Source organism: Pan paniscus, chromosome 6, assembly GCF_029289425.2.
Source record: "Pan paniscus chromosome 6, NHGRI_mPanPan1-v2.0_pri, whole genome shotgun sequence".
Classification (NCBI taxonomy): Eukaryota; Metazoa; Chordata; class Mammalia; order Primates; family Hominidae; genus Pan; species Pan paniscus.
Window position 1 is genome coordinate 5700261 of NC_073255.2, and position 25676 is coordinate 5725936.

Consider the following 25676-nt stretch of genomic DNA (forward strand, 5'->3'; position numbering starts at 1 on the left):
ACCCTCACAGCCGGCCTGTGTGGTGGGAACTGTGACCCCGTTTCACAGACAAGGAGGCAGAGCACAGAGAACTCCCGAGGCAGCGACTCCAGAGCCTCCCTCAGCCCCTCTCCCACGGGCCTCTTGGATGGGGGCCCAGGGTGTTCCATTTCAGATTTTTACTGAATGTTAACCCTAACAACCTCTTGCGCCAAATTACTCCAGCCTTCACCTCACAGTCCAGAAAATTGGGCACACAAACCCCGAGAGACTTGGCTTGCAGTGAAGCCAGGACTTGCATTTACTGCAGCTCTGGTGGCTTCTCCACCATCTGTTCTTCCTCTTTGCAGAAGCATTTCTTATGGTGTTGGCGGAACTGATTAGCAGCCTGGAACACACATCTCTTTGGGCCCACATCTCCTGTCATTCACTGAAAGGCAGGAAGACTGCAGTATGCCGTTCAGTGTCAAGAGCTGGGTATAAAACTGCATGGGTTTTTTTGTTTTTTGTTTTTTGAGACAGGGTCTCACGCTGTCATCCAGGCTGGAGTGCAGTGGTACGATCACAGCTCACTGTAGCCTCAAACTTGTGGGATCAAGTGATTTTTCTGCCTTAGCCTTCTGAGTAGATGGGATTGTAGGCATACGCCACCTGGCTACTTTTGTTTTTTTTTCTAGAAATGGGGTCATATATGCTGCCAGGCTAGTCTTGAACTCCTGGGCTCAAGCCATCCTCCTGCCTCAGCCTCCTGAGTAGCTGGGACCACAGGCACCCACCACCACGCCTGGCTAATTTTTGTATTTTTGTAGACATGAGGTCTCTTTATGTTGCCCAGGCTGATCTCAAACTCCTAGGCTGGAACAGTCTTCCCACCTCACCCTCCCAAAGTGCTGGGATTACAGCCATGAGCCACCATGCCTGGTTGAAAACTGCATTTCCCAATGATGATTATGTTCTCTGAGCCCCATCTGAATGCACACATGTGTGGTGCTCTCGGGAATCGGGGGCACAGCCTCAAATATAATACAATATTTCCAACATCGTGTCCTTGGAATACAGATGATTTTTATTTTCTTCTTTATTTTTTTCTATGTTTTTCTAAGCTTTCTCTAATGAGCATGCACTACTGTAATAAACAGAAGACAAAAGGATTAAAACAATTTTTTAATAGGAGAAATTTTTTAATTTCTCATTTACAAAAGTTCTATGGGAAGATACCTTTTAAATTTTAATTATTTTAAACATACAGAAAGGGATAATTTCTAAACTTTGAGAGGATGGGGGATCTACAAAGACATTGATTTGACTATATACATTTGAACCAAAATAAAAGGAACATAGACTTAGGAAAATATTTGCAATAAGGATGACAGTGTGAGATCTTTGTTACATAAAGCTGACACAAAATGAGAACAAAAGCATTAAGAGTTGGGCACGGTGGCTCACGCCTATAATCTCAGCACTCTGAGTCCATAACCGAGCAGCCTGCTCTGATGATAGAGGCTGAGGCAAGGAGGCTCATGTGAGCCCAGAAATTGAGGCTTCAGGGAGCTGTGATTGTACCACTGCACTCCAGCCCAGACAACAGAGAGAGACCATGATTCCAAAAAACATAAAGCATTAACTCCCAAACAAACAGGCAAAATATCCACATTTTATAAAAAAGAATTAATACAACTAATAAGCAAATAGAGTGGGAACTATCCAGCACTTCTAGTGATGAGGAAATATGAATTAAAGACTGTAGGGTCCCGCTGGGCGTGGTGGCTCACGCCTGTAATCCCAGCACTTTGGGAGGCCGAGGCGGGCAGATCCCGAGGTCAGGAGATCGAGACCATCCTGGCTAACATGGTGAAACCCCGTCTCTACTAAAAATACAAAAAATTAGCTGGGTGCAGTGGCGGGCGCTTGTGGTCCCAGCTGCTCGGGAGGCTGAGGCAGGACAATGGCGTGAACCCAGGAGACGGGGCTTGCAGTGAGCCAAGACTGTGCCACTGCCCTCCAGCCTAGGCGACAGAGCGAGACTCGGTCTCAAAAAAAAAAAAAAAAAGACTGTAGGGTCCCATTTCTTCATTTATCCAATTAAGTGAAATAAACAGCTGCTGCCTAGGGTGGCTGAGCTGGGAGTGCCAAGGTGCTTTTGGAAAGCCGTGGGACGGTGCGCATCTGGAATTGCCAATGTCTTCACTCCTTTCATCCAGCAATCACATTCATGAGAATCTATCCTTCCAATTCTAATTATGGAAAAAGCTATGCACCCAAAAATATGCATCGGGGCATAATTTAATAGCAGAAATTGTAAGTGACCCAAATACCTCATACAAAGTTAAATACATAATGATATTTCCATAGAAGAAATGCTCTGGCAACCATTAAAAACAATTATCCTAAGCCTTTATAGCAAAATGGGAAGACAGGTGTGGTGTGATATGGAGGGAAAGTGAAGCCAGTGCAGAAGTGTCCGTGCTGCAAGCAGGAACTCGCACTGGGAGGGGAGACACGTGATCAGGGCGGAAGTGTCCGTGCTGCGAGCAGGAGCTCCCGCTGGGAGGGCAGACACGTGGTCCGGGCGGAAGTGTCCGTGCAGGAGCTCACGCTGGGAGGGCAGACACGTGGTCCCGTGGAAGTGTCCCTGCTGCAAGCAGGAGCGCTAGTGCTGGGAGGACGGACACGTGGCTCCGGGCAGAAGTGTCCGCCAGCAGGAGCGCTCATGCTTGGAAGGTAGACACGTGGCCCGGGCGGAAGTGTCCGTACGGAGACAGGTGATCTGGGCGGAAGTGTCCATGCTGCGAGCGCTCGCGGCTGGGAGTGCAGACACGTGGTCCAGGCGGAAGTGTCCATGCTGCCAGCAGGAGCTCGCACTGGGAGGGGAGACACGTGATCAGGGCGGAAGTGTCCGTGCTGCGAGCAGAAGCTCACGCTGGGAGGGCAGACACGTGGTCCGGGCGGAAGTGTCCGTGCAGCGAGCAGGAGCTCGCGCTGGGAGGGCAGACAAGTGGTCCGGTGGAAGTGTTCGTGCTGCAAGCAGGAGCGCTAGTGCTGGGAGGGCAGACACGTGGCCTAGGCGGAAGTGTCCACGCCTACCTCGAGCAGGAGCGCTCATGCTGGGAAGGCAGATGGGTGGCCCGGGCAGAAGTGTCCGTGCTGCAAGCAGGAGCGCTCATGCTGGGAAGGCAGACACGTGGCCCAGGCGTCAGGTTTGTACATTCTTGACAGCAAGTGGCTCACCCGTCAGCGTGCTTCTTTTTCCCATCCCAGGAGTTGGACGTGACCTGTGGACATTTGGCTGTTTTCTTTTTGTTTTTAAGCCAGAAACCCTGTCTTGTTTCCAGTTTAAGATGTAGAGAGGGTGAAACAGTCAGAAACTGGGTCAGAAGCAGCGTGGTTCTCGTGGCAGGGCGGCACTTGGCCCGAGACTCGTGCTCTGGCGGGAGGCTCAAGTCAGGCGTCCCAGCAGCTTCAGTGCAACGCCTCCTGCCCGGCTGCGTGGGGAGGCCCTCCAAGACACCAGCTGGTCTCACCGCGAGGCCTGAGCGAGGCCTGACTTCGAGCCAGAGCAGCGAGTACATTGCGTCTCCGTGTGGCAAGGGCAGGTGGGGGGGTCTCAGTCCACTACCGAGCAGCCTGCTCTGATGACTGGCGGCGCCAGGGAGAAGGCTCACATCGCGAGGTCCCCAGCAACGGCTCAAGGTGACTCACAGTTGCTTGGATAAGCCAGTGGATGCTCCCTCTACACTGGCCCGGGGCCAGAGCGCCTCCTTCTGCGGCCCCAACCCAGTCCCCACCCTGAGCCTTCAGCTCCTGGGCCTGCAGGCTGAGCCTGGCAGGAGACGCTGCAGGGACCCTCAGAGCTGTCCTTGCCCTGTCATTCATGGAGACTTACAGGGAGGCGGCGCGGCCCTACTGCAGTGGGGACTCCTTGGGGCGTAGGATGCACAGTGCAGGCGCCCAAGCCTCGCGCCCACTGGAGAGCAGCCACGGTGCAGGAGCTTGGCCCTGAGTGTGGGCGGGGTGAGGGCTGCAACGCTGAGAAGCGGATATTAAACAACTTCTTTCACTGAAACAATTGATTTTGGTCGTTGTTTCAACTATTGCTTGACTTTAATTTTTCAAAAAAATTTAGAAAAGTTTAAGAAAAATGGAAGGTTGTTTTGTTTTTGAGACGGAGTTTTGCTCTTGGTGCCCAGGCTGGAGTGCAATAGTGCGATCTCAGCTCACCGCAACTTCCGCCTCACGGGTTCAAGCAGTCAAGCAGCTGGGATTACAGGTGCCCACCACCACGCCCAGCTAATTTTGTATTTTTAGTAGAGATGGGATTTTTCTCCATGTTGGTCAGGCTGGTCTCGAACTCCCGACCTCAGGTGACCTCAGGTCACCCATCTTGGCTTTCCAAAGTGCTGGAATTATAGGCGTGAGCCACCACGTCCAGGTTTTGTTTTGTTTTTGTTTTTGTTTTTTTGAGACAGAGCCTCACTTTGTCACCCAGGCTGGAGTGCAGTGGCACGATCTCGGCTCACTGCAACCTCCACCTCCCAGGTTCAAGTGATTCTCCTGCCTCAGCCTCCCAGGTAGATGGGACTACAGGTACATGCCACCATGCTAGGGTAATTTTTGTATTTTTAGTGGAGATGGGGTTTCACCATGTTGACCAGGCTGGTCTCAAACTCTGGACCTCAGGTGATTCTCCCTCCTTGGCCTCCCAAAGTGCTGGGATTATAGGCATGAGCCACCATGCCTGGCCAAGTAGGTTTTCATATGGAAAAACGTGATTTTGGGGGGTTAAAATTTTCTGCTGCTTTTCTGTGATAATCACCTTACTGATTGAGAAAGAGGAAGCAGGGAGGTGGTGGCCGATAGTGCCCTCTCCCAGGTGGGAGCGCCTGAGCCTGGGCCTGTGCTGGATGGGGCCTCCTCCCATCTCCTGAGGGCCGTACACAGGAGCCTCTGTTGTGTCTTACAGGCCCTGCCCTGGGAGAAGCCCTGCCACACGTCGTGCCCACGCTCAGGGCCTGTCTGCAGCCCTCCCAAGACCCGCAGATGCGCCTGAAGCTGTTCTCCATCCTGTCCACCGTGCTGCTCAGAGCTGCGGACACCATCAACTCCCAGGGGTAGGTCCGGGCTCTGCCTCTGCACGGCCCCCAGCTGGGGCCTGGGCCAGGGGTCCCCATCTCCCTCCCCAACAGCTCACTGAGCAAGGGGGTTCCCACCTCCTTCCCCAACACTGCACTGCGCAAGGGGGTCCCCATCTCCCTCCCCCACACCGAGTCAAAGGTGGGCCGGGGGTCCCCACCTCCCTCCCCCACGCCGAGTCTAAGGTGGGCCGGGGGTCCCCACCTCCCTCCCCCACGCCGAGTCAAAGGTGGGCCGGGGGTCCCCACCTCCCTCCCCCACAGCACTCTGGGCGAGGGTTCCCCACACCAAGTCTGAGGTGGGCGTATGCAGTGACCCCTGAGCTTAACTGGCCCGGAAGCAGCTAGTCCATCCTCACTGGGTAAACACAAGCTCTCGGCAGGGAATGCACAGAGAAGCACTAAGTCAAAGTCATCTCTGTGTGGTCATTAAAATTCCAGTGAATGAAAAAGTTTTAGGGAACATTAACTGTTAATGGCTTATGTATTAGCTATTCTCTGTTTTAAAAGCTTTTGGGCACTTTTCAAACCTAACAAAGAACTGATTGAATTTCTATTGATGGTCAAAGTGGTAAAAATACCTCTTTGTTATCTAAGACAACTTTTAGGTGGCATTAAGACCCCGAGGGTCTAGGGCCTCCAGGTGTACGGCTTTGAAGTAAGGGCAAGAAGCATGGGTGCCCTCTAGGAGTGCTGGGAGGGACAGTGGAGGAAGAGGCCCCGCCCGGGTGCCGCTGCTGAGGCAGCTCTTAGGGCCCTGCCGCTTACTTTGCTCAGAGCAAAAGGTGCCGTCAGCTGGGTCCTACCCCCGCCTGTGCGGCTGGATCTGGGCTGCGTCAGCACCGGGACCCGCCCCAGCAGCACATCTGTCAAAGCGGAAAGCAGTTCACACACCGGAGCCTCATGTGGAAAGAGTCCAGGCGCTCAGACTTTTCTCCTTCATGACCCTCATCTCTGCTCTCGGGCCTCAGCCCGCCTGTCGTACTGCAGGAAATTTTGTTTCCTGCTTGTCTTCAAAGACTTCAGGGCTTAGAACGGACCATAGAAAGATATGAACCGAGAGCCGTGGCAGCTGTCCAGCTTGCAGGCTGATATTTGTGTAGATGCCATGCAGATAACACAGCAGGGTCCAAGCCCTTCCCTCTGAAACTCACACTCGGCTGTATTTTGGGAGGAACCGCTGGGCAGGTTCTGCCCAGGAACAGTTAACTCTGCGGAGCACAGTTTCCACATCTGGGCTGAGTTCCCAAAGAAAGTGCGCCTAACAACGTCTTGTGGAAGGCAGTTGGCGTCAAGAGAAGTAAAGTGTTCAGATGGCAGTGATTTTAATGAACTTACTAGCTATTTTAATAGGCAGGAAAGATTTTTTTTTTAGCCATTTGGTTTTTATTTTTAGAATCATGAAATAGCAAGTTGGCTCTGCTGAAGTAGAAATGGTGGGCGGGGAGTCGCCACTGACCATCGTCTGCGCAGAGCACCTTCCTGCTGCCCGCAGCTGTGAGCGCCGGCTGTACGCAGGTCCCTGCTGTGCGGGTGCCCAAGAGGGCTGAGGGCTGCGTCTGCCATGGTGTCTCCACCTTGGACACCATGAATCATGAGAGGTTCTCAGGGCTGCCTCCCACAGGCTTTCTGTGTCTTACCTGGGACACTCGGGACTAGTTGTGTTTAGGTTTTCTTAAAATTCTGTAGTAATTGCATTGTAGAGCATCCCTAATCCGAACTTCAGAAATCCAAAATGCTCCAGTGAGTATTTCATTTGAGCATCATGTCAGTGCTCAGATATGGTCAGACCCTGGAGCACTTTGCATTCTGGAGTGAAGGATGCTCAGCCTGCATCTGACAGAAGCTCCAGATAAGTGGCTGCGAGTTCAGGGCAAGAGGCTCCTGGCTTTGAGGCTGCACCGTTTCTGGAAGTCGAGCCCCACAGTGGACCTCGAGTCCCTCTGTGAATAGGAATGTGCTCGGGCAGGGAACCCGGAGCACCAGCCGCTGGGCCCCTCGCTCCCCGGCTCCGCAGCGTCTTCGGGTCCTATGGGTCTGGCTGTGCCCAGCTGTGCCCGGCCCTGGTGCCCGTGGACTGTAGCATCTTGGGGTCCTGCAGGCCTGGCTGTGCCCAGCTCTACCCAGCCCTGGTGCCCGTGGACTGTAGTGTCTTGGAGTCCTGCAGGCCTGGCTGTGCCCAGCTCTACCCAGCCCTGGTGCCCGTGGACTGTAGCATCTTGGAGCCCTGCAGGCCTGGCTGTACCCGGCCCCAGTGCATGGTGGCAAGTGCCTGTGATCCCAGCTACTCAGGAGGCTGAGGCAGGAGAATCACTTGAACTTGGGAGGCAGAGGTTGTAGTGAGTGGAGATTGCGCCATTTCACTCCAGCCTGGGCAGCAAGAGCGAGACTTTGTCTCAAAAAAAAGGAACGTGCCTCGTTCAGTGGTTCGATGGTGGTTCTGATCAACGCCCAGAAGTTCTGATGGAGCTTCTGTCAGACACAGGCTGAGTATCCTTCACCCCAAAATTAAAAAAAAAAAAAAAAAATTTTTTTTAAAACCTAAGCACTCCTAGGTGGTGCCCGTGTGGCACACCTGGCCCACACTTGGACCCCGCACCCTGAAGGCCAGGACTTCCAGGCCATTTCATGTGGTCACCATGGAGCAGGCGCTGGGTTCGTTCATTCCAGAGAGCCCTCTTGCAAGTCACCGTGCCGAAAATGGCAGCTCTGCTTAAAAACGAACCCACGCCGGAAACCTCGCGGAACGCCTGTAAATCACACCACACCAACGTCACTTTCCACATCTGCTCATCTACCTGGCTGGTCCCAACATGGACCCTGCCGGGAGCAAGCCGGTGGCACCTCCAGAAAAGGAAGGGACGCTGTGCAGGCTTCACGGACGCTGGAGGGCCGCGGGCTGTGGAGCTGGTCTTGGAGACCAGAGCCACCTTTGAAACATACCGTGGTGTTGGGATGTCACTAATGAGTGTGTCATTTTGCTTTGAGTTTGTCTTGGTGGCACTTTGACCTGACTGGTCACCATCAGAACGAAGTCGCCGACAGGGTGGGAACTGCCCGTCTCTCTGAGCTGTGGCCCTTGGGTCCCCAGACCGCGCCTGTGGCCCTCCCATCCCGCCTCTGTGAAGCCGCAGCGACTGTCCTTGCTGGACGGAGGGTTCTGTGGCTGGAGAGACTTGGCGTTTTTCTCGGGGAGGGATGCAGATGGGAAGGGGGCTCACTGGGTGCTGCCGACACCACCGCACCTGCCCTAGCCCAGGCGTCACTCAGGCCTCCTTTCGAAGCTAGGAGCGGCGAGAGGCTGAAAGTGCACCCTCGGCCCAGGGCCTCTGGCTCGCCTCTGGAGAACAGGACCTACGCGGGCCGCAGGAGAGGCCAGCGGCACAGGCACCCCTGTCTCCCCGGTAGGGTTGGGCCTGGAGGAACCTCCCAATTCGCACTGAGAAGCAGCTCCTGAGAGGAGGAGGGGCCTCGTGTTTTGGGGTCGAGTTCGTTTTCCTGTTTGGCTCCCCCTCAGCCCCATTCATCCCCAGTCTGAATCGTTCCTTCCGAGCGCCTGTCCAGTCTCCTCATCCACCCTCTCCGTTCCGGTTCCAGGCAGTTTCCCAGCTACCTCGAGACGGTGACAAAGGACATCCTGGCCCCCAATCTGCAGTGGCATGCAGGGAGGACAGCCGCGGCCATCCGCACGGCTGCCGTGTCCTGCCTCTGGGCGCTCACCAGCAGCGAGGTCCTGTCGGCAGAGCAGGTACGGGGCTCCCTGCGTGCTCGGTGGACACCGGCCGGGGACTGCACAGGCTTCCTGGCGCCCGGCAGAGCTCCCGCAGCAGGAACTTGGGCAGGCAGCAGCTGCAGCTCCACCTGGGGCCCGTAGCCCAAGAGGCTCTCCCCACACTGGCGGCAGAAGGGCAGGAGCCGGCGGCCGGGCTGCGGTTCAGACAGCAGGCGGGAGAGCGGGAGCCAGGCCGCGGGCCCAGCCAGCCCGGTCGTGCTGCGGGTTTTGCAGCCGCTCATGAGCGTGCGGTTTCTCGGTTTCCGGCCCAATGCTGGCTGCAAGACCAGGAGTCGAATCCCAGGATCCAGGCCAGAGGACAGGCCTGGGCTTTCCGCATCGTTTCTATGAACACCTCCGGCTGGTACCAGGTGTCAGAAAACAGACACTGATGCCCGCCCGCGTCCTGGTCGCCGCCCGGCGGGAAGGCGCTGCCCCGGGCGCCCGTGCAGCATCAGCGCCACCTCCTGGTGCACGCAGGGTGGTGCGGTCGGTGCTCCAGCTGAAAGCCCCACGTCAGTGGGGCCCAGGCGAGCCATTACCCTGGTTTAGGGTTAGTGCCTCACCTAGGAGTTGTGAACAGTGTGCGTATTTTCTAAAAATCAAGTAAGCAAGTTAAAAATTGCTCAAAATCTAAATTTTACAATGAAGATTCAAGGCTACTTTTTAGGTAAAGCTTTCAAGCCCCCTAAGTCCTTCCAGGCAGGAGTGCACAGATGGTGAGCACCCCCACCCCACCCCAGGACAGATGTGAGTCACGTCGTATGTGTTTGCTGATTGCAGATACGGGACGTGCAGGAAACACTGATGCCCCAGGTCCTGACCACCCTGGAGGAGGATTCGAAGATGACGCGACTGATCTCGTGCCGTATTATCAACACGTTCTTAAAAACCTCGGGCGGCATGACGGATCCAGAGAAACTCATCAAGATTTATCCTGGTAGGACATTTCTGTTGTTCACAGCCTGTGTATATGCAGTCAGCCCTTCGTGTCCCTGGGTTCCGTTTGCATCCATGGAGTCACCCAACCTCAGATCAAAACTATCTCGGGCTGGGTGTGGTGATTCACACCTTTAATTCCAGCACTTCAGGCAGGAGGGTTGCTTGAGCCCAGGAATTTGAGACCAGCCTGGGCAACATAGCCATACCCCGATCTCAACAAAAAATTTAAAAATTAGCCAGGGCTGGTGGCACACACCTGTAGTCCCAGCTACTCAGGAAGCTGAGGCAGGAGGATCGCTTGAGCCCAGCCTGGGCAACAGACCAAAACCTTGTCTTTAAAAGTAGGAGTGTGTGTGTGTGTGTGTGTGTGTGTGTGTGTGTGTGTGTATGGCTACATATATACATGTTTGTGCATTTATACCTACAAATATAAATTTGTACTTACATTTGCATATATAAATATGTATGTATTGGGGGGCAGAATTCCACAGTTCCAAAAAGCAAAGCTTGAATTTGTTGAGCACCAAGTACAACGCTGAACCCCCATGAAGAAAGCATCGTGTACATGTCGCATTCGGCCTTAAAACAACGTTGAACCCGCATGAAGGAAGCGTCGTGTGGACGTTATATTTAGCGTTAAACGTAATCTAGAGACAGTTTAAGGTGTGCCGGAAGGTGTGTGTGGGTCATGTGCAAATACTATGCCTTTTTTTATCAGAGACTTGAGCATTTGAGGATTTTGGTATCCTAGAGGGGGGGATTCCTGGAACCAAACCCCACAGATACCAAGGGACGACTGTATTTAAGTTTGATGGTGGCTTGTTTTATAGAAAAAAAGCAGAAAACGTGGCCGGGCACGGTGGCTCACGCCTGTAATCCCAGCACTTTGGGAGGCTGAGGCAGGTGGGTCACAAAGTCAAGAGATTGAAACCATCCTGGCCAAAATGGTGACCCTGTCTCTACTAAAAATAAAAAAAATTAGCTGGACATGGTGGTGCGCGCCTGTAGTTCCAGCTATTCAGGAGGCTGAGGCAAGAGAATCGCTTCAACTCAGGAGGTGGAGGTTGCAGTGAGCCAAGATCGCACCATTGCACTCCAGCCTGGGTGACAGAGCCAGAATCCATCTCAAAAAAAAAAAAAAAAATAGAAAATGCTCGTCTTTGACTTCTGTTCAAGTTCGTGCTATGAGAACAAACAGCAATGACAGATGAAATACCACAAATTAAATGGCACAGCAAGAAGCAAGGCAGAGGTCTCCAAACCAGCACTGGGTGGGGGTGACAAGGCTCAAGCTTCCACGCGGCCGGGAGGGGGGCCCTCAGGGTGGGGCGGCTGGAGCTGCCTGTGGGGAGACGGGGCGGGCCACCCTGTAGCAGGACCAGGGGCACAGCCTCAGTGTCGCCGCCTCCTGGAGCCCAAACCCCAGACCAACCCCAGGTGAGAGCAAGCACTGGGGAGGGGAATGGGGTGGTCGGCTTGAAGCCCCCGAAAAGCAGCAGCACTGAACAGAGCCATGAATTCAGAGAGCCCCTCACTCAGGGCAGCCTGCACACAAACCCCTCAGGACAGGGCCCCCGCCACCCAGGCCACGGGCCAGTACCTGTCCAGGTCCTGTTAGGAACCAGACCGCACAGCAGGAGGTGAGAGGTGGGCGAGCGAAGCTTCGTCTGTGTTTACGGCTGCTCCCCATCTTTCGCATTACCACCTGAGCTCTGCCTCCTGTCAGATCGGCAACGGCATTAGATTCTCATAGGAGCACAAATCCTATTGTGAACTGTGCACGCGAGGGATCCAGGCTGACGCTCCTTATGAAACTAATGCCTGATGATCCGTCACTGTCTCCCATCGTCCCCACATGGGACCGTCTAGTTGCAGGAAAACAAGCTCAGGCCCCCACTGATTCTACAGGATGATGAGTTGTAGAATTATCTCATTATATGTTACGATGTAGTCATAGAAATAACGTGTACAATAAATGTAACGCACGTGACTCATCCTGAAACCATCTCACCCCCTGGTCCATGGAAAATTGTCTTCCATGAAACCAGCCCCTGGTGCCAAAAAGGTTGGGGACTGCTGCCTCAGAACACCGGAGACCCGGCGCTAAGGGCGGCCTCGCACCCAGCCCGGGAAGGAAGTGCCGATAATAGAACCACCTCAAAATTACCTTTATTGAGGCGTGTTTAAGATCCTCAAAAAGCTAAAAGAACAACATCCACTAAAAAACAAGTTGAGAAACAAGAAGACAAGTAGGAATAAAGAACAGATGGAAACGGAAGCGATCACTGGGAAGTCCGGAGTGACATGGAATGGTGTGCTGGCGCTACTTTGAGGAAAGGAGTTACCCAGCGAGGGAGGAAGGGGATGGGGTGGGCGGGAAGCGGCCACTCAGGCGTTCCTGATTAACTCTACTTTATGTGATTATCTATATTTTGTGTATTTATGCCAGAAATGTTTAGCAGTTTTTAAAAGATGGTTCTTGCTAATTCCCGGAAACGAATGGAGTCATCGGAACTTCACACTCTGTGCATTGGGTCAACTCTAGACTGAATGTGGCTGAAAACAAAGTTAGTGACGTGAAAGCCAGGAATGTGGAATTCCCCAAGATCATGAGACAGAGAGGGGCGCAAGGCCTGGAGTGGGCGAAGGACACAGGACGGGGAGGGACGCGGGGCCTGGAGCGGGCAGAGGACACGGGATGGAGAGAGGTGCCGAGTGGGCTGAGAGGCTCCCGGGCTTTTCTGAATCCCAGGAGAAGAGAATGGAGGAGAGATGGTGCCTCAGAATCTTCCAGAACTGGAGACAGACATGAATTTTCAGATTCACAGTACACACGGCGCTGGGCAGAAAAACCGCCGCCTGCTGAACTCTGAGGTCCGGGGGCCTTTGTCACTCATTCTCTCACCCTTGCTTTTCTGTTTTTATTCTTTAGTAACAAACATCCTGTTCCCACTGACTCTGGAACAAGTTCAGTCCATGCGATTGTTGGGAATTCACTCACTTTTTAAAACAGGAGCTGGCGGAAAGGCTGCACGCGTTTGGGCATCTGAGCGCATTTGGGCATCTGGGCCACGGCCCCCTGTTTATTTTCACTACAAAAGGTTCCTTGAGAGGCCCCTTGCCTATTAGTGCCAGCTCGGGGCTTTCCAGGGTGAAGTGTTGGATGAATCGTGGCCTCCTTGGTGGGGAAGGAAGGATGTCCTGAGTTGGGAACACAGACACCCAGGCCTCCCAGGACAGACAGACACAAACATGAACAGCAGACAGGCCAGCATGAGCCGATTCTCCCTGGCTTAGTCGTGCATGAAAGGAACCCTAAACTGGTACAAAAGTGGACCTGCAGGCCATCCAGGGAGTGACCATCGTAAAAACACAATAGCCAATGCCACTCTGTGCACTTCCATAGTCGACCGCGCCAGCGGGAGGCCTCGGAGGATCCTGTCCGGGCCCATAGATGTTTGCTAGCGGGACAAGCTTGGGTGAGTTGAGCATCTGACTCCGTCCTTCCTCCTGAGACACGTGCAGCGAGGGCACCCACTGTGCAGCGAGGGCTCCCGCCATGCAGTGAGCATACCCCCCATGCAGCGAGGGCTCCCGCCGTGCAGTGAGCATACCCCCCGTGCAGTGAGGGCACCTGCCATGCAGTGAGCATACCCCCCGTGCAGCGAGGGCTCCCACCGTGCAGCAAGCATACCCCCCATGCAGCGAAAGCACCTGCCATGCAGCAAGGGTACCTGCCGTGCAGTGAGCATACCCCGCATGCAGCAAAAGCACCCCCCATGCAGCGAGGGCTCCCGCTGTGCAGTGAGCATACCCGCTGTGCAGTGAGGGCACCTGCCGTGCAGTGAGCATACCCCCCGTGCAGCGAGGGCTCCCGCCATGCAGTGAGCATACCCCCCGTGCAGCGAGGGCTCCCGCCGTGCAGTGAGCATACCCCCCGTGCAGTGAGGGCACCTGCCATGCAGTGAGCATACCCCCCCGTGCAGCGAGGGCTCCCGCCATGCAGTGAGCATATCCCCCGTGCAGCGAGGGCTCCCGCCGTGCAGCAAGCATACCCCCCATGCAGCGAAAGCACCTGCCATGCAGCAAGGGTACCTGCCATGCAGTGAGCATACCCCGCATGCAGCAAAAGCACCCCCCATGCAGCGAGGGCTCCCGCTGTGCAGCGAGGGCACCTGCCGTGCAGGGCTGCTTCAGGGTTTGGCACCATAATGCCTGGATGTGCTCCGTGGCTTCCTCCTTGGTGCCTGTGTTTGGTGGCTGGAAGGCCCAGCACCCTCAGGGCCCAGAACCCTCAGGGAAGTGCCTGGACATCTGCCAGGAATTAACCCACTGGGTCCCACTTGTCTCAAAGCCTGGCTTGGTAGGATGGCCTGAACTTTGGATGTTTTTCATGCCTTTCGTTACATAGGATCCTCTTGCTGAGGGTGGATCATGCCCTCCACATTGCAAAAGCAGCAGAGACCCAGCCCACCCTCGCGTCTGCAGCGGGAAGATGGGCCTGGTGCCAGGCGCGGGCAGCCGCCCCTCCCAGCGTCGGGAAGATGGGCCTCATGCCAGGCATGGGCAGCTGCCCCTCCCAGCGTCGGGAAGATGGGCCTCCGGGTGGTTTTGCGACTCAGTCATCTGCGAATTTCCGGATGCTGCACAGAAGGGAGTGCCAAAGTTTTTTTAAGATGATGTAAAAAAAGCATAAATTTGATAAAAATGTCCATTAACCTCATAAGTTTCTACCCATCGGGAAGGATCATCCTTCTGTTTTCAGCAGCACAAAACTGACCACAGTAGGGGGTTTTCTGTCACTGAGTCCTCAGCTCTGGTGGGAGGGCAGGGTCAGAGCTGGGCAGGGTGGCCAGCTCGGGGATCTGAGCATCTGGGAGCAGGAGGTGGAGGGCCAGGTGAGCACACAGCTGCGAGGAGGTGGAGGACCAGGTGAGCACACAGCTACAGCTACAGGGAGGCTCTGCGCCTGCAGGACAGGTTATTACAGGGGCCGCAGCAGGGCCTGGGCCGCCTCCACTCTGTTGGCTGGGGTTCAGGGGTCCCAGGTCGCCAGGAGCACCTTGCACGTGGCTCGAGATGCACGGAGTCTCCCGTGAGGTGTGGGTTTCCTAGGACCCCAGGGCACGTGTCCCATGGGAGTGTGAACTAAATGCCTTTGTGGACGTTTAGACGTGAAATGTCTGCTCTAGACTCACACACCTGTCTCGCTCCCTCCTTCCAGAACTCTTAAAACGCCTAGATGACGTTTCCAATGATGTGAGGATGGCAGCCGCCTCCACCTTGGTCACCTGGCTGCAGTGTGTCAAGGGTGCCAACGCAAAATCCCACTATCAGAGCAGTGTCCAGTACCTGTACCGAGAGTTGCTGGTTCACCTTGACGATCCAGAGAGGGCTATCCAGGATGCAATTTTAGGTGAGACTCCGACGGCTTGGCCTTCATTCCGATGCCTGCTTTCAGCGCCTGCCACGGGCATCTGTAGCTGAGCCGTGTGACCGGCCACAGGGCCCTGGGGCACAGGAGGGGCCTCAGCTCCAGCCTGGCACACTCTTGAGTTCTTGGCAAGCCCTGAGAGCGGCTGTCTTTGTGGTGATAGCTGCTGACATTTCCTCTAACAGAAATCAAAATTGAGAGTATTCTAGAATACTTGTTAGTTGTTTAAAATAACAATAGTAAGCCCAGTATATATTGACACAGATGACTTGTGTTTTTGAAAAATACTTTACAAAACAAAATCATCTGCAAGAACAATTTTTGCAAATGTCTTAAATGTGTAGCTTGATGGAAGACACTGGACTTTCACATCTTCCATACAGTCAGTCATGATGTGTATGGCTCTGGCTGAAATATGTGGAAAATAATCTGGCCTCGCCTGTGGCTTCAGGTGTAGTTGGACAAAAGAAGAGTATTTTAGTAGCCTTTTCAGATAGGCGTGGGACTTCTTCAATACCACGCCAACAGCGACACAGGCCGTCCCTTGAAGGTCACTCACAGCACAGGGCCTGAGGCCACACACCACAGAGCCTTCCACGCTCAGTGCATTAAAATCCCCTGGTCCATCTCACACTTGGAATGTAATGATTTGCTTTTTTTTTTTTTCTTTTTTTTTTTTTTTTTTTTTGGTTGTTGGTTAATATAATGACTTTGCTCTTTTTTTAAATAAAATTTGTATTTTTAATTTTTGTGGGTACACAGTAGGTGTATATAAGGCATGTGTGATGCTGTGATACAGGCATGCAGTGTGTGTAAATCACATTGGGGAAATGGGGTCCCCGTCACTTCAAACACTTACCCTTTCTTTGTGTTACAAATAATTCAGTGATACTTTTCGTTATGTTTAAATGTGTGATAAATTATTGTTGACCATAGTCACCCTGTTGTGCTATCAAATACTAAATCTTATTCATTCTGTTTTTGTACTCATTAACCATCCCCACCTCTTCCCCCGGCCCCATTCCTCTTCCGAGCCTCTGGGAGCCATCCTTCTGCTCTATCTCCATGAGTTGAATTATGTTTAGTTTTAGTTCCCACAAATGAGAATGTGCGGAATTTGCCCTTCTGTGCCTGACTTAGTTCAGTTAACATAGCGACCTCCACTTCCCTCCATGTTGATCCAATGACTGGATCTCATTTCTTTTGTGGCCGGGTAATATTCCACTGCGTGCGCGCCACGTTTTCCTTCTCCGTTCATCTGTCCGTGGACACCCCGGTTGCTTCCACACCTTGGCTGTCGGAACAGTGGGGCATTCGGCGTGCGCGTGCAGCTCTCCCCCGTAGCTGAATTCCTCTCTTTTGGGTATTTGCCCAGAAGTGGGATTGCCGGGCTGTATGGGGCTCTATTTTCAGTTTTGGAGGGACCTCCAGACTGTTCTCCGAGCGGGGCTCATTTACATTCCCACCAGCAGCGTGAGGTTCCCTTGTCTCCACATCCGCGCCGGGACTTGTTTCTGCAGCCATTTTAACTGGGGTCAGAGGACGTCTCACTTGTTTCTATGTGCGTTTCTCTGAGGAGCGGCGGTGGTGGGCACCTTTTCAGACGCCTGTTTGTCATTTCCGTGCTGTCTCTTGAGAGCTGTCTGTTCAGGTCTTTTACCCATTTTTAATTGGATTATTAGATTGTCTGCTATGGAGCCTGAGCTCCTCATATATTCCAGTGATTAATCCTTGTCAGGCGGCGGTTCTAAGATAGTCTCCCATCCCGCACCCGCGGGCTGTCCCTGCGGCTGTACTCTGCTCATTCTTCCCTTTGCTGTGTGGAAGCTTTGGGCCTGGATGTGCTGACTTTGCCTTTTGCCTCCTTTGGAAAATACTTAGACTTTCCCCGCGCAGCTGCGTCCGGTTTCCCGGCGTGGCTACATCCGGTTATGCGATGTCGGATCTTCCTGGTGTGGCCGCGTCCCCACACGCAGCGTCAGAAACTCGGATCTTCCTGGCGTGGCCGCGTCCCCACACGCAGCGTCAGGAACTCGCATCTTCCTGGCGTGGCCGCGTCCCCACACGCAGCGTCAGAAACTCGGATCTTCCTGGTGTGGCCGCCTCCCGTCACGCAGCGTCAGGAACTCGCATCTTCCCGGCGTGGCCGCCTCCTCACACGCAGCGTCAGAAACTCGCATCTTCCTGGCGTGGCCGCCTCCCGTCACGCAGCGTCAGGAACTCGCATCTTCCCGGCGTGGCCGCCTCCCGTCACGCAGCGTCAGAAACTCGGATCTTCCTGGTGTGGCCGCCTCCCGTCACGCAGCGTCAGAAACTCGGATCTTCCCGGCGTGGCCGCGTCCCGTCACGCAGCGTCAGAAACTCGCATCTTCCTGGCGTGGCCGCCTCCCGTCACGCAGCGTCAGGAACTCGCATCTTCCTGGCGTGGCCGCCTCCCGTCACGCAGCGTCAGAAACTCGGATCTTCCTGGCGTGGCCGCCTCCCGTCACGCAGCGTCAGGAACTCGGATCTTCCCGGCGTGGCCGCGTCCCCACACGCAGCGTCAGAAACTCGCATCTTCCCGGCGTGGCCGCCTCCCGTCACGCAGCGTCAGAAACTCGCATCTTCCCGGGGAGGCCGCCTCCCGTCACGCAGCGTCAGAAACTCGCATCTTCCCGGCGTGGCCGCCTCCCGTCACGCAGCGTCAGAAACTCGCATCTTCCCGGCGTGGCCGCCTCCCGTCACGCAGCGTCAGAAACTCGCATCTTCCCGGCGTGGCCGCCTCCCGTCACGCAGCGTCAGAAACTCGCATCTTCCCGGCGTGGCCGCCTCCCGTCACGCAGCGTCAGAAACTCGCATCTTCCCGGCGTGGCCGCCTCCCGTCACGCAGCGTCAGAAACTCGCATCTTCCCGGCGTGGCCGCCTCCCGTCACGCAGCGTCAGAAACTCGCATCTTCCCGGCGTGGCCGCCTCCCGTCACGCAGCGTCAGAAACTCGGATCTTCCCGGCGTGGCCGCCTCCCGTCACGCAGCGTCAGGAACTCGGATCTTCCCGGCGTGGCCGCCTCCCGTCACGCAGCGTCAGGAACTCGGATCTTCCTGGCGTGGCCGCCTCCCGTCACGCAGCGTCAGGAACTCGCATCTTCCCGGCGTGGCCGCCTCCCCACACGCAGCGTCAGAAACTCGGATCTTCCCGGCGTGGCCGCGTCCCCACACGCAGCGTCAGGAACTCGCATCTTCCCGGCGTGGCCGCCTCCCGTCACGCAGCGTCAGGAACTCGCATCTTCCCGGCGTGGCCGCCTCCCGTCACGCAGCGTCAGAAACTCGGATCTTCCCGGCGTGGCCGCCTCCCGTCACGCAGCGTCAGAAACTCGCATCTTCCCGGCGTGGCCGCCTCCCGTCACGCAGCGTCAGAAACTCGGATCTTCCCGGCGTGGCCGCCTCCCGTCACGCAGCGTCAGAAACTCGCATCTTCCCGGTGTGGCCGCCTCCCGTCACGCAGCGTCAGAAACTCGCATCTTCCCGGTGTGGCCGCGTCCCCACACGCAGCGTCAGAAACTCGCATCTTCCCGGTGTGGCCGCCTCCCGTCACGCAGCGTCAGAAACTCGCATCTTCCCGGTGTGGCCGCCTCCCGTCACGCAGCGTCAGAAACTCGCATCTTCCCGGTGTGGCCGCCTCCCGTCACGCAGCGTCAGAAACTCGCATCTTCCCGGTGTGGCCGCCTCCCGTCACGCAGCGTCAGAAACTCGCATCTTCCCGGTGTGGCCGCCTCCCGTCACGCAGCGTCAGAAACTCGATCTTCCTGGCATGGCCACCTCCCATCCGGCGACATCAGAAACTCGGACCTTCCTGGCGTGGCCGCGTCCCCTCACACAGCGTCAGAAACTCGATCTTCCTGGCGTGGCCGCCTCCCCTCCGGCGGCATCAGAAACTCGGATCGTCCTGGGGTGGCTGCTCTTGTTACGCAACGTCAGAAACTCTCCTGCGTGGGCACCAGGCTCAGAAGAGTCCGGCTTGTGGTGGCAGGGCCAAGCTTTGGCTCATTGTGATTTTTTATGTGAGAGCTTGACTTGTATCCTCGGCCACAAACCCTGTCGGTTGTTCTGGGAGCGAGGGACTCGGGCCGTTCACTTTCACACCGTGCTCTGCCAGATCCCGCGTCCGCACAGCCAGGGTGGGTGCACTGCCCGTCCGTCCGCCATTCTTCCTGGGAAAAGCAGCTCTGCTGCACGACCCTGGTCCTCCGTGTGAAGCGGTGCACCTGGTGCCCACTCGCAGGTGGAAGCCGTGTGCGTGAGGGTGAGTGTGGCAGGTGAAGCCGTGTGCTCGAGGGTGAGTGTGGCAGGGGGCGTGGGCCTCAGCTGCTCCCGCATCTGCGCAGGTGTGAGCACAGTGACGGGCAGGCCGGGCATGCTCTGCGTGCGACCACATACCTGGCTTTGACTCACAGACCCTCTGAAGGGTCCTGGGGACCCCGAGGGCCTTGGAGCCCATGTCGGGAGCCCCTGCCTTGAGTCGTGGAATCAGATTGTCAGCCAGTGAGGGAGCCCCAGAGCCCATTGATCCACAGCGGGGCCCGTGCTCTCTCCAGGTCACGGAAAGAAGCTGCGAATTGGAGACCAATTGGAAATTGTTTAAAAGGAGGACAGCAGCTCACGTGCAGGCCTCGCTGGGACAGCCCGTCCTGCCAGATCCACGCAACGCCCCCAGCTCCCCACACTCCCTGGCAAATCCCAGCCCTGCCTACGCCCTCCCAGCTCTCCTGTCCTGCACTACGCACCATCAACCCGAGTTCTGAGCTTCTCCTACTCTCAGCCTCAGCCTCACTCGTCCTCAGGACCTTGCTCTAGGCCGAGGAGACCAGTGCCCCTGTGCACCAGCTCAGCCTGCAGCCCCGGCCCTCTCGCCTCCCCAGGACTGCACAGGGCATCTCCCTTCCCCACTGCACGGTCCAGGCCATTCTTTCTCCTGTCTTTAAAAAAACAAAACACAGATGCCCTGGACGCCGCCCCCACCTCCCCCACCGCACATCCGCCTGGCAGCAGGCTCCCTGGAAGCAGCCCGCCTTACTCCTCCTCGAGGCCCTGGGCCCATGGCAGGCATCCGCAGCCGTCCACCTGCCTGCACCTCTGAGCAGCGCCAGGCACAGCTGGCGGCCACGCACCCTCCTCTGGCTGCGGGACGCCCATGCTCAGTCTCCTGGTCTTTCCCTCGCCCATGGGGGCCCCTCACTGCTCCTCTGCTGTGTCTGCACCGCTCCCTCAGAGCTCTTCTCCTGGCCTCAGCTCCACACACGAGTGCAGCTGCCTGGTGCCGAACCCTGGGCTGCTACCCCTCTCCCTGACTGCCTGCCGGGTCCCCCCACCCTCAGTGGCCATCTGTCCTCAAGACTGAAGGCGGAGACCTTGAGGTCCTCCTGGACCCCCTCTTAACTCCCAGCAGAATCTGATAGACTCCCCAGCCACTGCAGCAACCTCCCCATCCTCTTCCTGCCTCAGCTAGACACGCCCAACCCTTTCTGGCCCCCACCCCTGCAGCTCCCACTGCCCCCATCACACACACCACCACGAGCCCCTGACACGTTTGCCTTCCTGATTTTCATCATCGGCCACTGCTTCCCGATGAACCCTCCGTAAGCATGGGTTCATTTCCAGCTGTGTCGGTGATGCCTGGCCCGTGGGAGGTTTGCAGTCACTGCGGCAGGTGAATTGGCATCCGCAAATTGGATAAGAAAGTCGCCTGTTTTTCTGAGCCTATTTGCTCCTGTGAAACCTGTTTCTAAGCCCAAAAATGCCACCTGAAGACTCTGCAGGACATCATTTCATGGTCTGCCCACAACTGCCAGGAGGCGATTTTCAGTTCTTTGAATGCACGTTGTGACTGCCGTGCACCCACCCAGCAGCATCAGGTTCCTCATATTCACATAGTGACCATGCAGCATCAGGTCACTTGTCCACGTTGTGACTCAGGTCATTCGTATCCACATTCTGACTGCCGTCCACCCGTCCAGAGTGTCAGCTTACTTATATCCACGTTATGACTACCGTGCACCCATCTGCTGCATCAGGTCGCTCGTGTCCACACTGGGACTGCCGTGCACGTGGCCAGCAGCATCAGGTCACTTGTATCCACATTATGACCGCTGGACACCCATCCAGCAGGATCAGGTCATTCGTATCCACATTGTGACTACTGGGTCCCCATCCAGCAGCGTCAGGTCATTCGTCCCCACATTGTGAGTCGGGTCACTCGTATCCACATTGTGACTACTGTGTCCCCATCCAGCAGCGTCAGGTCATTCGTCCCCACATTGTGAGTCGGATCACTCGTACCCACATTGTGACTACTGGGTCCCCATCCAGCAGCGTCAGGTCATTCGTCCCCACATTGTGAGTCGGATCACTCGTATCCGCATTGTGACTACTGTGTCCCCATCCAGCAGCGTCAGGTCATTTGCAGATGCTTTTACAGATGCTTGAACTTTACAACAAAGCCAATTTGCACGAGAGGTAAGATTGGTTTCATGTTTATTTCTGGCATGTTCAAGGTGTTTTGCTGTTTTACAGAGGTCCTCAAAGAGGGCAGCGGGCTGTTCCCAGATCTCCTGGTGAGGGAGACGGAGGCCGTCATCCACAAGCACCGCTCGGCCACCTACTGCGAGCAGCTCCTGCAGCATGTGCAGGCCGTGCCAGCTACACAGTGACCACGCTGGTTTGAGCCACAGCACACCCTTGTCCCCACGTGAGCCAGAGTTTGTAGCCTTTAAATCTCATAAACAAGGCACCTCTGTGCCAGCAGTGAGACTTTGACAGCAAGAATGTACTCCTCAGGACACCTGCCCGCTCTTTCCCTGGAATAACAGCCTCTGAGTGGATTCTGCGTGTTATGTGATTTGTTCTGTTCATCGAGAGGGCTCCCAAACATCTGCAGCTGATTTGAAATTAAAAGTAAGTCGCAGCCGCTCCCCCCGCAGCCACATCAGCAGCATCTTAGATTTTAAGCCTCACGTGCGCAGCTGGTTCATGAACTATTGGCTGCATCCTGCTTAGGTGCCCACCAAGAAGGTTTTTACCTATTTAACAAAAAAGAAAGAAGCCAAAGTGATTAGAAAGAAATGAAATCTCTTTTTGGGTTCTGTTTACTGAAATTTAATATCTCAGTGAACAGACTAAAAGGAATTTGGAATCCTAACAACTTATCAGATTTCTCCTGTTTTAAATATACTGGGACTTTAAAGGTTATATGTCCGGTCACCGTATGTTTTAAGTCGGTAATGCTAACAGTGTTGAAAACAATATTTCATGAGATCTAATTGTGGTTGCCCCTATAGGTAGCAGGAAAGTAAAGTTGCATTTCCCTCTCGCACATTCTACACCCAAGTGCCTAAAAGATCTCATTGTAAGTGGGTAGTGTTACCGGAAGCCATTGTGTTCACACGGGGGAAATGCTGTGTATATTTTTCAACAAATATTAACGTTTATACTTTCATGTTTGAAAATTTAATTAAAAATATTTGTTTTAATGATTGTGTATGCCTGACTTTGTGAGTTGGTAACTAACCGACATGTCAGGCAGGGATCCCAGCCTCTAGAATTCCAGAGTTCCTCTGTGGGGTGTCGTAGTGCCCCCTCTGGACACCAGGGGGCAGGAGCTCCCAACACGTTCGGGGAACACCCCTGGTAAGGAGGGCCCCATAGGACTCACCTTGAGAGGGGCTGGGGCATCAGGGTGAGGGCAGGCCAGCCTTGGGGGGTGTCAGGGTTGGGGGAGGTCAGTCTTGGGGGGCATCATCAGGGTGAGGGCAGGCCAGCCTTGGGAGGGGTGTCATGGTTTGGGAGGTCAGCCTTGGGGGGTGTCAGGGTTGGGGGAGGTCATCCTTGGGGGGCATCATCAGGGTGAGGGCAGGCCAGCGCTGGAAGGGGTGTCATAGTTGGGGAGGTCAGCCTTGGGGGGTGTCAGGGTCGGGTGAGGTCAGCCTTGGGGGGCATCAGGGTGAGGGCAGGCCAGCCTTGGGGGTGTCTGGGTAGGGGGAGGTCAGCCTGGTTGGCAGCTGGGGTGTCCAGGTGCAGAGAGGTCAATCTGGATGGGGGGTGGTTTCAGAGTTGGGGGACGTCAATCTTGATGGAGGGTGTTTTGTCCGTGTGGGGGAAGGTCACCTTTGGGATTGTCTGGGTGGGGGAGGTCAGCCTTGGGGGAGGTCAGCCTTGGGGGTGGCTGGGGTGTCCAGGTTGTGGGAGGCCAGCCTGGGGGGGACGCCGGGGTGGAGAGGTCAGCCTTGGGGGGTGTCTGGGTTGAGGGAGGTCAACCTCGGAGGGTGTCAGGGTTGGGTGAGGTCAGCCTTGTGGTGTCTGGTTTGGGGGAGGTCAGCCTTGTGGTGTCTGGGTTGGGGGAGGTCAGCCTTGGGGGGTGTCTGGTTTGGGGGAGGTCAGCCTTGTGGTGTCTGGGTTGGGGGAGGTCACTCTTGGGGGGTGTCAGGGTGGGAGGAGGTCACTCTTGGGGGGTGTCTGGGTTAGGGGAGGTCACCCCTGGGGGGTGTCAGGGTTGGGGGAGTTCAGCCTTGGGGATGGCTGGAGTGTCCGGATTGGGAGGTCAGCATGTGTAGCTGAGCCTGCCCGATGGACTCACATCCCCTGCCCTAGACACCCTCGCCACCCTCTGGTCCCCTTCAGAGTTGCACCGTCATGGCTGTTCCCTGCGCCAGCTTCTGTAACTCGTGGCCACAGGGATTTCGGGGACCCTCAGGGGTGGTCTTCCACCTCTTCCTTGTGTGCCCTTTGACCTCTGTGGCTTCTGCCATGTCCTTGAAGAGCCCTCAAGAGCCCCTGGGTCGGTGGTCCTCGGTGGCGACGGAGCCAGTGGCAGCAGCCTCACCTGGAAGCTTGCTAGAAAGGCACATTGCAGGGCCTCAGGCCAGACCTACTGAGGCAGAGACGGGTGGGCCGCAGTCAGCCCTGCAGGTGATTCTGAGGCTGTGGACTGGGAGGACCCCCACCTGTGCACCAAGCAGTTCCCATCCAGCTCCCATCCAGCATGAGGCTCCGTCGTCTGTCTCTGTCACAAGGCTCAGAAATGAATGGCAGGGAGCTTGCCCGAGAGGACACACGTGTGAGGGGCCCCTCGACCCCTCGGACGCAGGTGCACCAACCCCTGGGCCGTCCCTCGCCCTGCATGCTGGGGCCACAGCATGGGAAGAGACATCAGCACTGCCGCTCCGTCTCTACACATCTGTAAAGGGAGCTCCCAGGGATCTGGCACGTCCACAGGTGCATGTGTTCAGAGAAGGACGGAAACCCAGCCTACAAGGGTTCACAGACACCCAAGAGGCATTACGTCCCTCTCCACTTAATTCTTTGAAATGTTGATAGGCCGGGTGTGGTGGTTCATGCCTGTAAAATCCAGCACTTTGGGATGCTGAGTGGAGAGGATCACTTGAGCCCAGGAGTTCGAGACCAGCCTGGGGAACAGAGGGAGACCCCATCTCTACCAAAAATTTTTAAAATGAGCCGGGCGTGTTGGTGGCCCATGCCTGTAATCCCAGCACTTTGGGAGGCCAAGGCGGGCAGATCTCTTGAGGCCAGGAATTCAAGACCAGCCTGGGCAGCATTGGGAAACCCCATCTCTACAAAAAAATTTTAAAAATGAGTGGGCATGGTGGCGCACACCTGCAGTCTGAGCTACTCAGGAGTCTGAGATGGGAGAATCACCCGAGCCTGAGAAATCGAAGCTGCAGTTACCCAAGATTGCACTCACTTTTTTTAAACAAGTGAGACCTTGTTTAAAAAAAAAAATTTTGTAAATCATAAATGAGTGTATTAATACAACATGTACTTTTTTTGTCTTGCCTCTTTCACTCAGCAGTTTTGATGTCCATCTATGTTGGGGTGTCCATCAATAGTTCATTCCTTTTTGCTGCTGCGTAATATTCCATTCTATAGATAAGCCACAGTGTGTTCACCCACTCAGCTGTTGATGTGTGTTGGAGGTCTTTCCAGGTTTTGGCTATTACAAATAAAGCTTCTTCCAACATTTGTGTACATGTCTTTGTATGGATAGGTACTTTCATTTCTCTTGGATAAACATCTAGTAGAATGGCAGTCATGGTGGATGTATACTAAATTTTTAAGAAACTACCATTCTATTTTCCAGAGTGGCGGGACCATTTCCACCAGCCCTGTGCAAGAATTCCAGTTCCTCCCATATTTGCCAACACTAGCTAATCAGTTTTTAATTTTAGCCATTTTAATAGGTACGTAGTTGTATCTCATTATGGTTTTAGTTTGCATTTCCCTAATGTCTAATGAAGCTGAGCATCTTTTCATATGCTTATTTGCCATCTGTGTATCTTTTTTGGTGAAGAGTCTTTTTAAATATTGACATGGTTTGGCTGAGTGTCCCCACCCAAATCTCATGTTGAACTATAATTCCCAGTGTTGAGGGAAGG

At 55.1% G+C, this 25676-nt stretch overlaps 1 protein-coding gene across 2 annotated transcripts in view; it reads left to right on the forward strand.

Annotated features, from left to right (window-relative positions):
* The window catches only part of DNAAF5 (dynein axonemal assembly factor 5), a 63036-nt gene extending 40279 nt beyond the window's left edge, over positions 1-22757 (forward strand). The window contains exons 9-13 of one of the 2 annotated variants that reach the window (XM_008973113.4): positions 4940-5087; positions 8706-8856; positions 9664-9820; positions 15047-15238; positions 21802-22757. In XM_008973113.4, coding sequence (XP_008971361.3) covers positions 4940-5087; positions 8706-8856; positions 9664-9820; positions 15047-15238; positions 21802-21938 — 785 coding nt within the window. In that variant the 3' untranslated portion in view covers positions 21939-22757. The remainder of the gene's footprint in view (positions 1-4939; positions 5088-8705; positions 8857-9663; positions 9821-15046; positions 15239-21801) is intronic. The other variant, XM_063606162.1, reaches the window with a different exon arrangement.
* The last annotated feature ends 2919 nt before the right edge of the window (positions 22758-25676 follow it).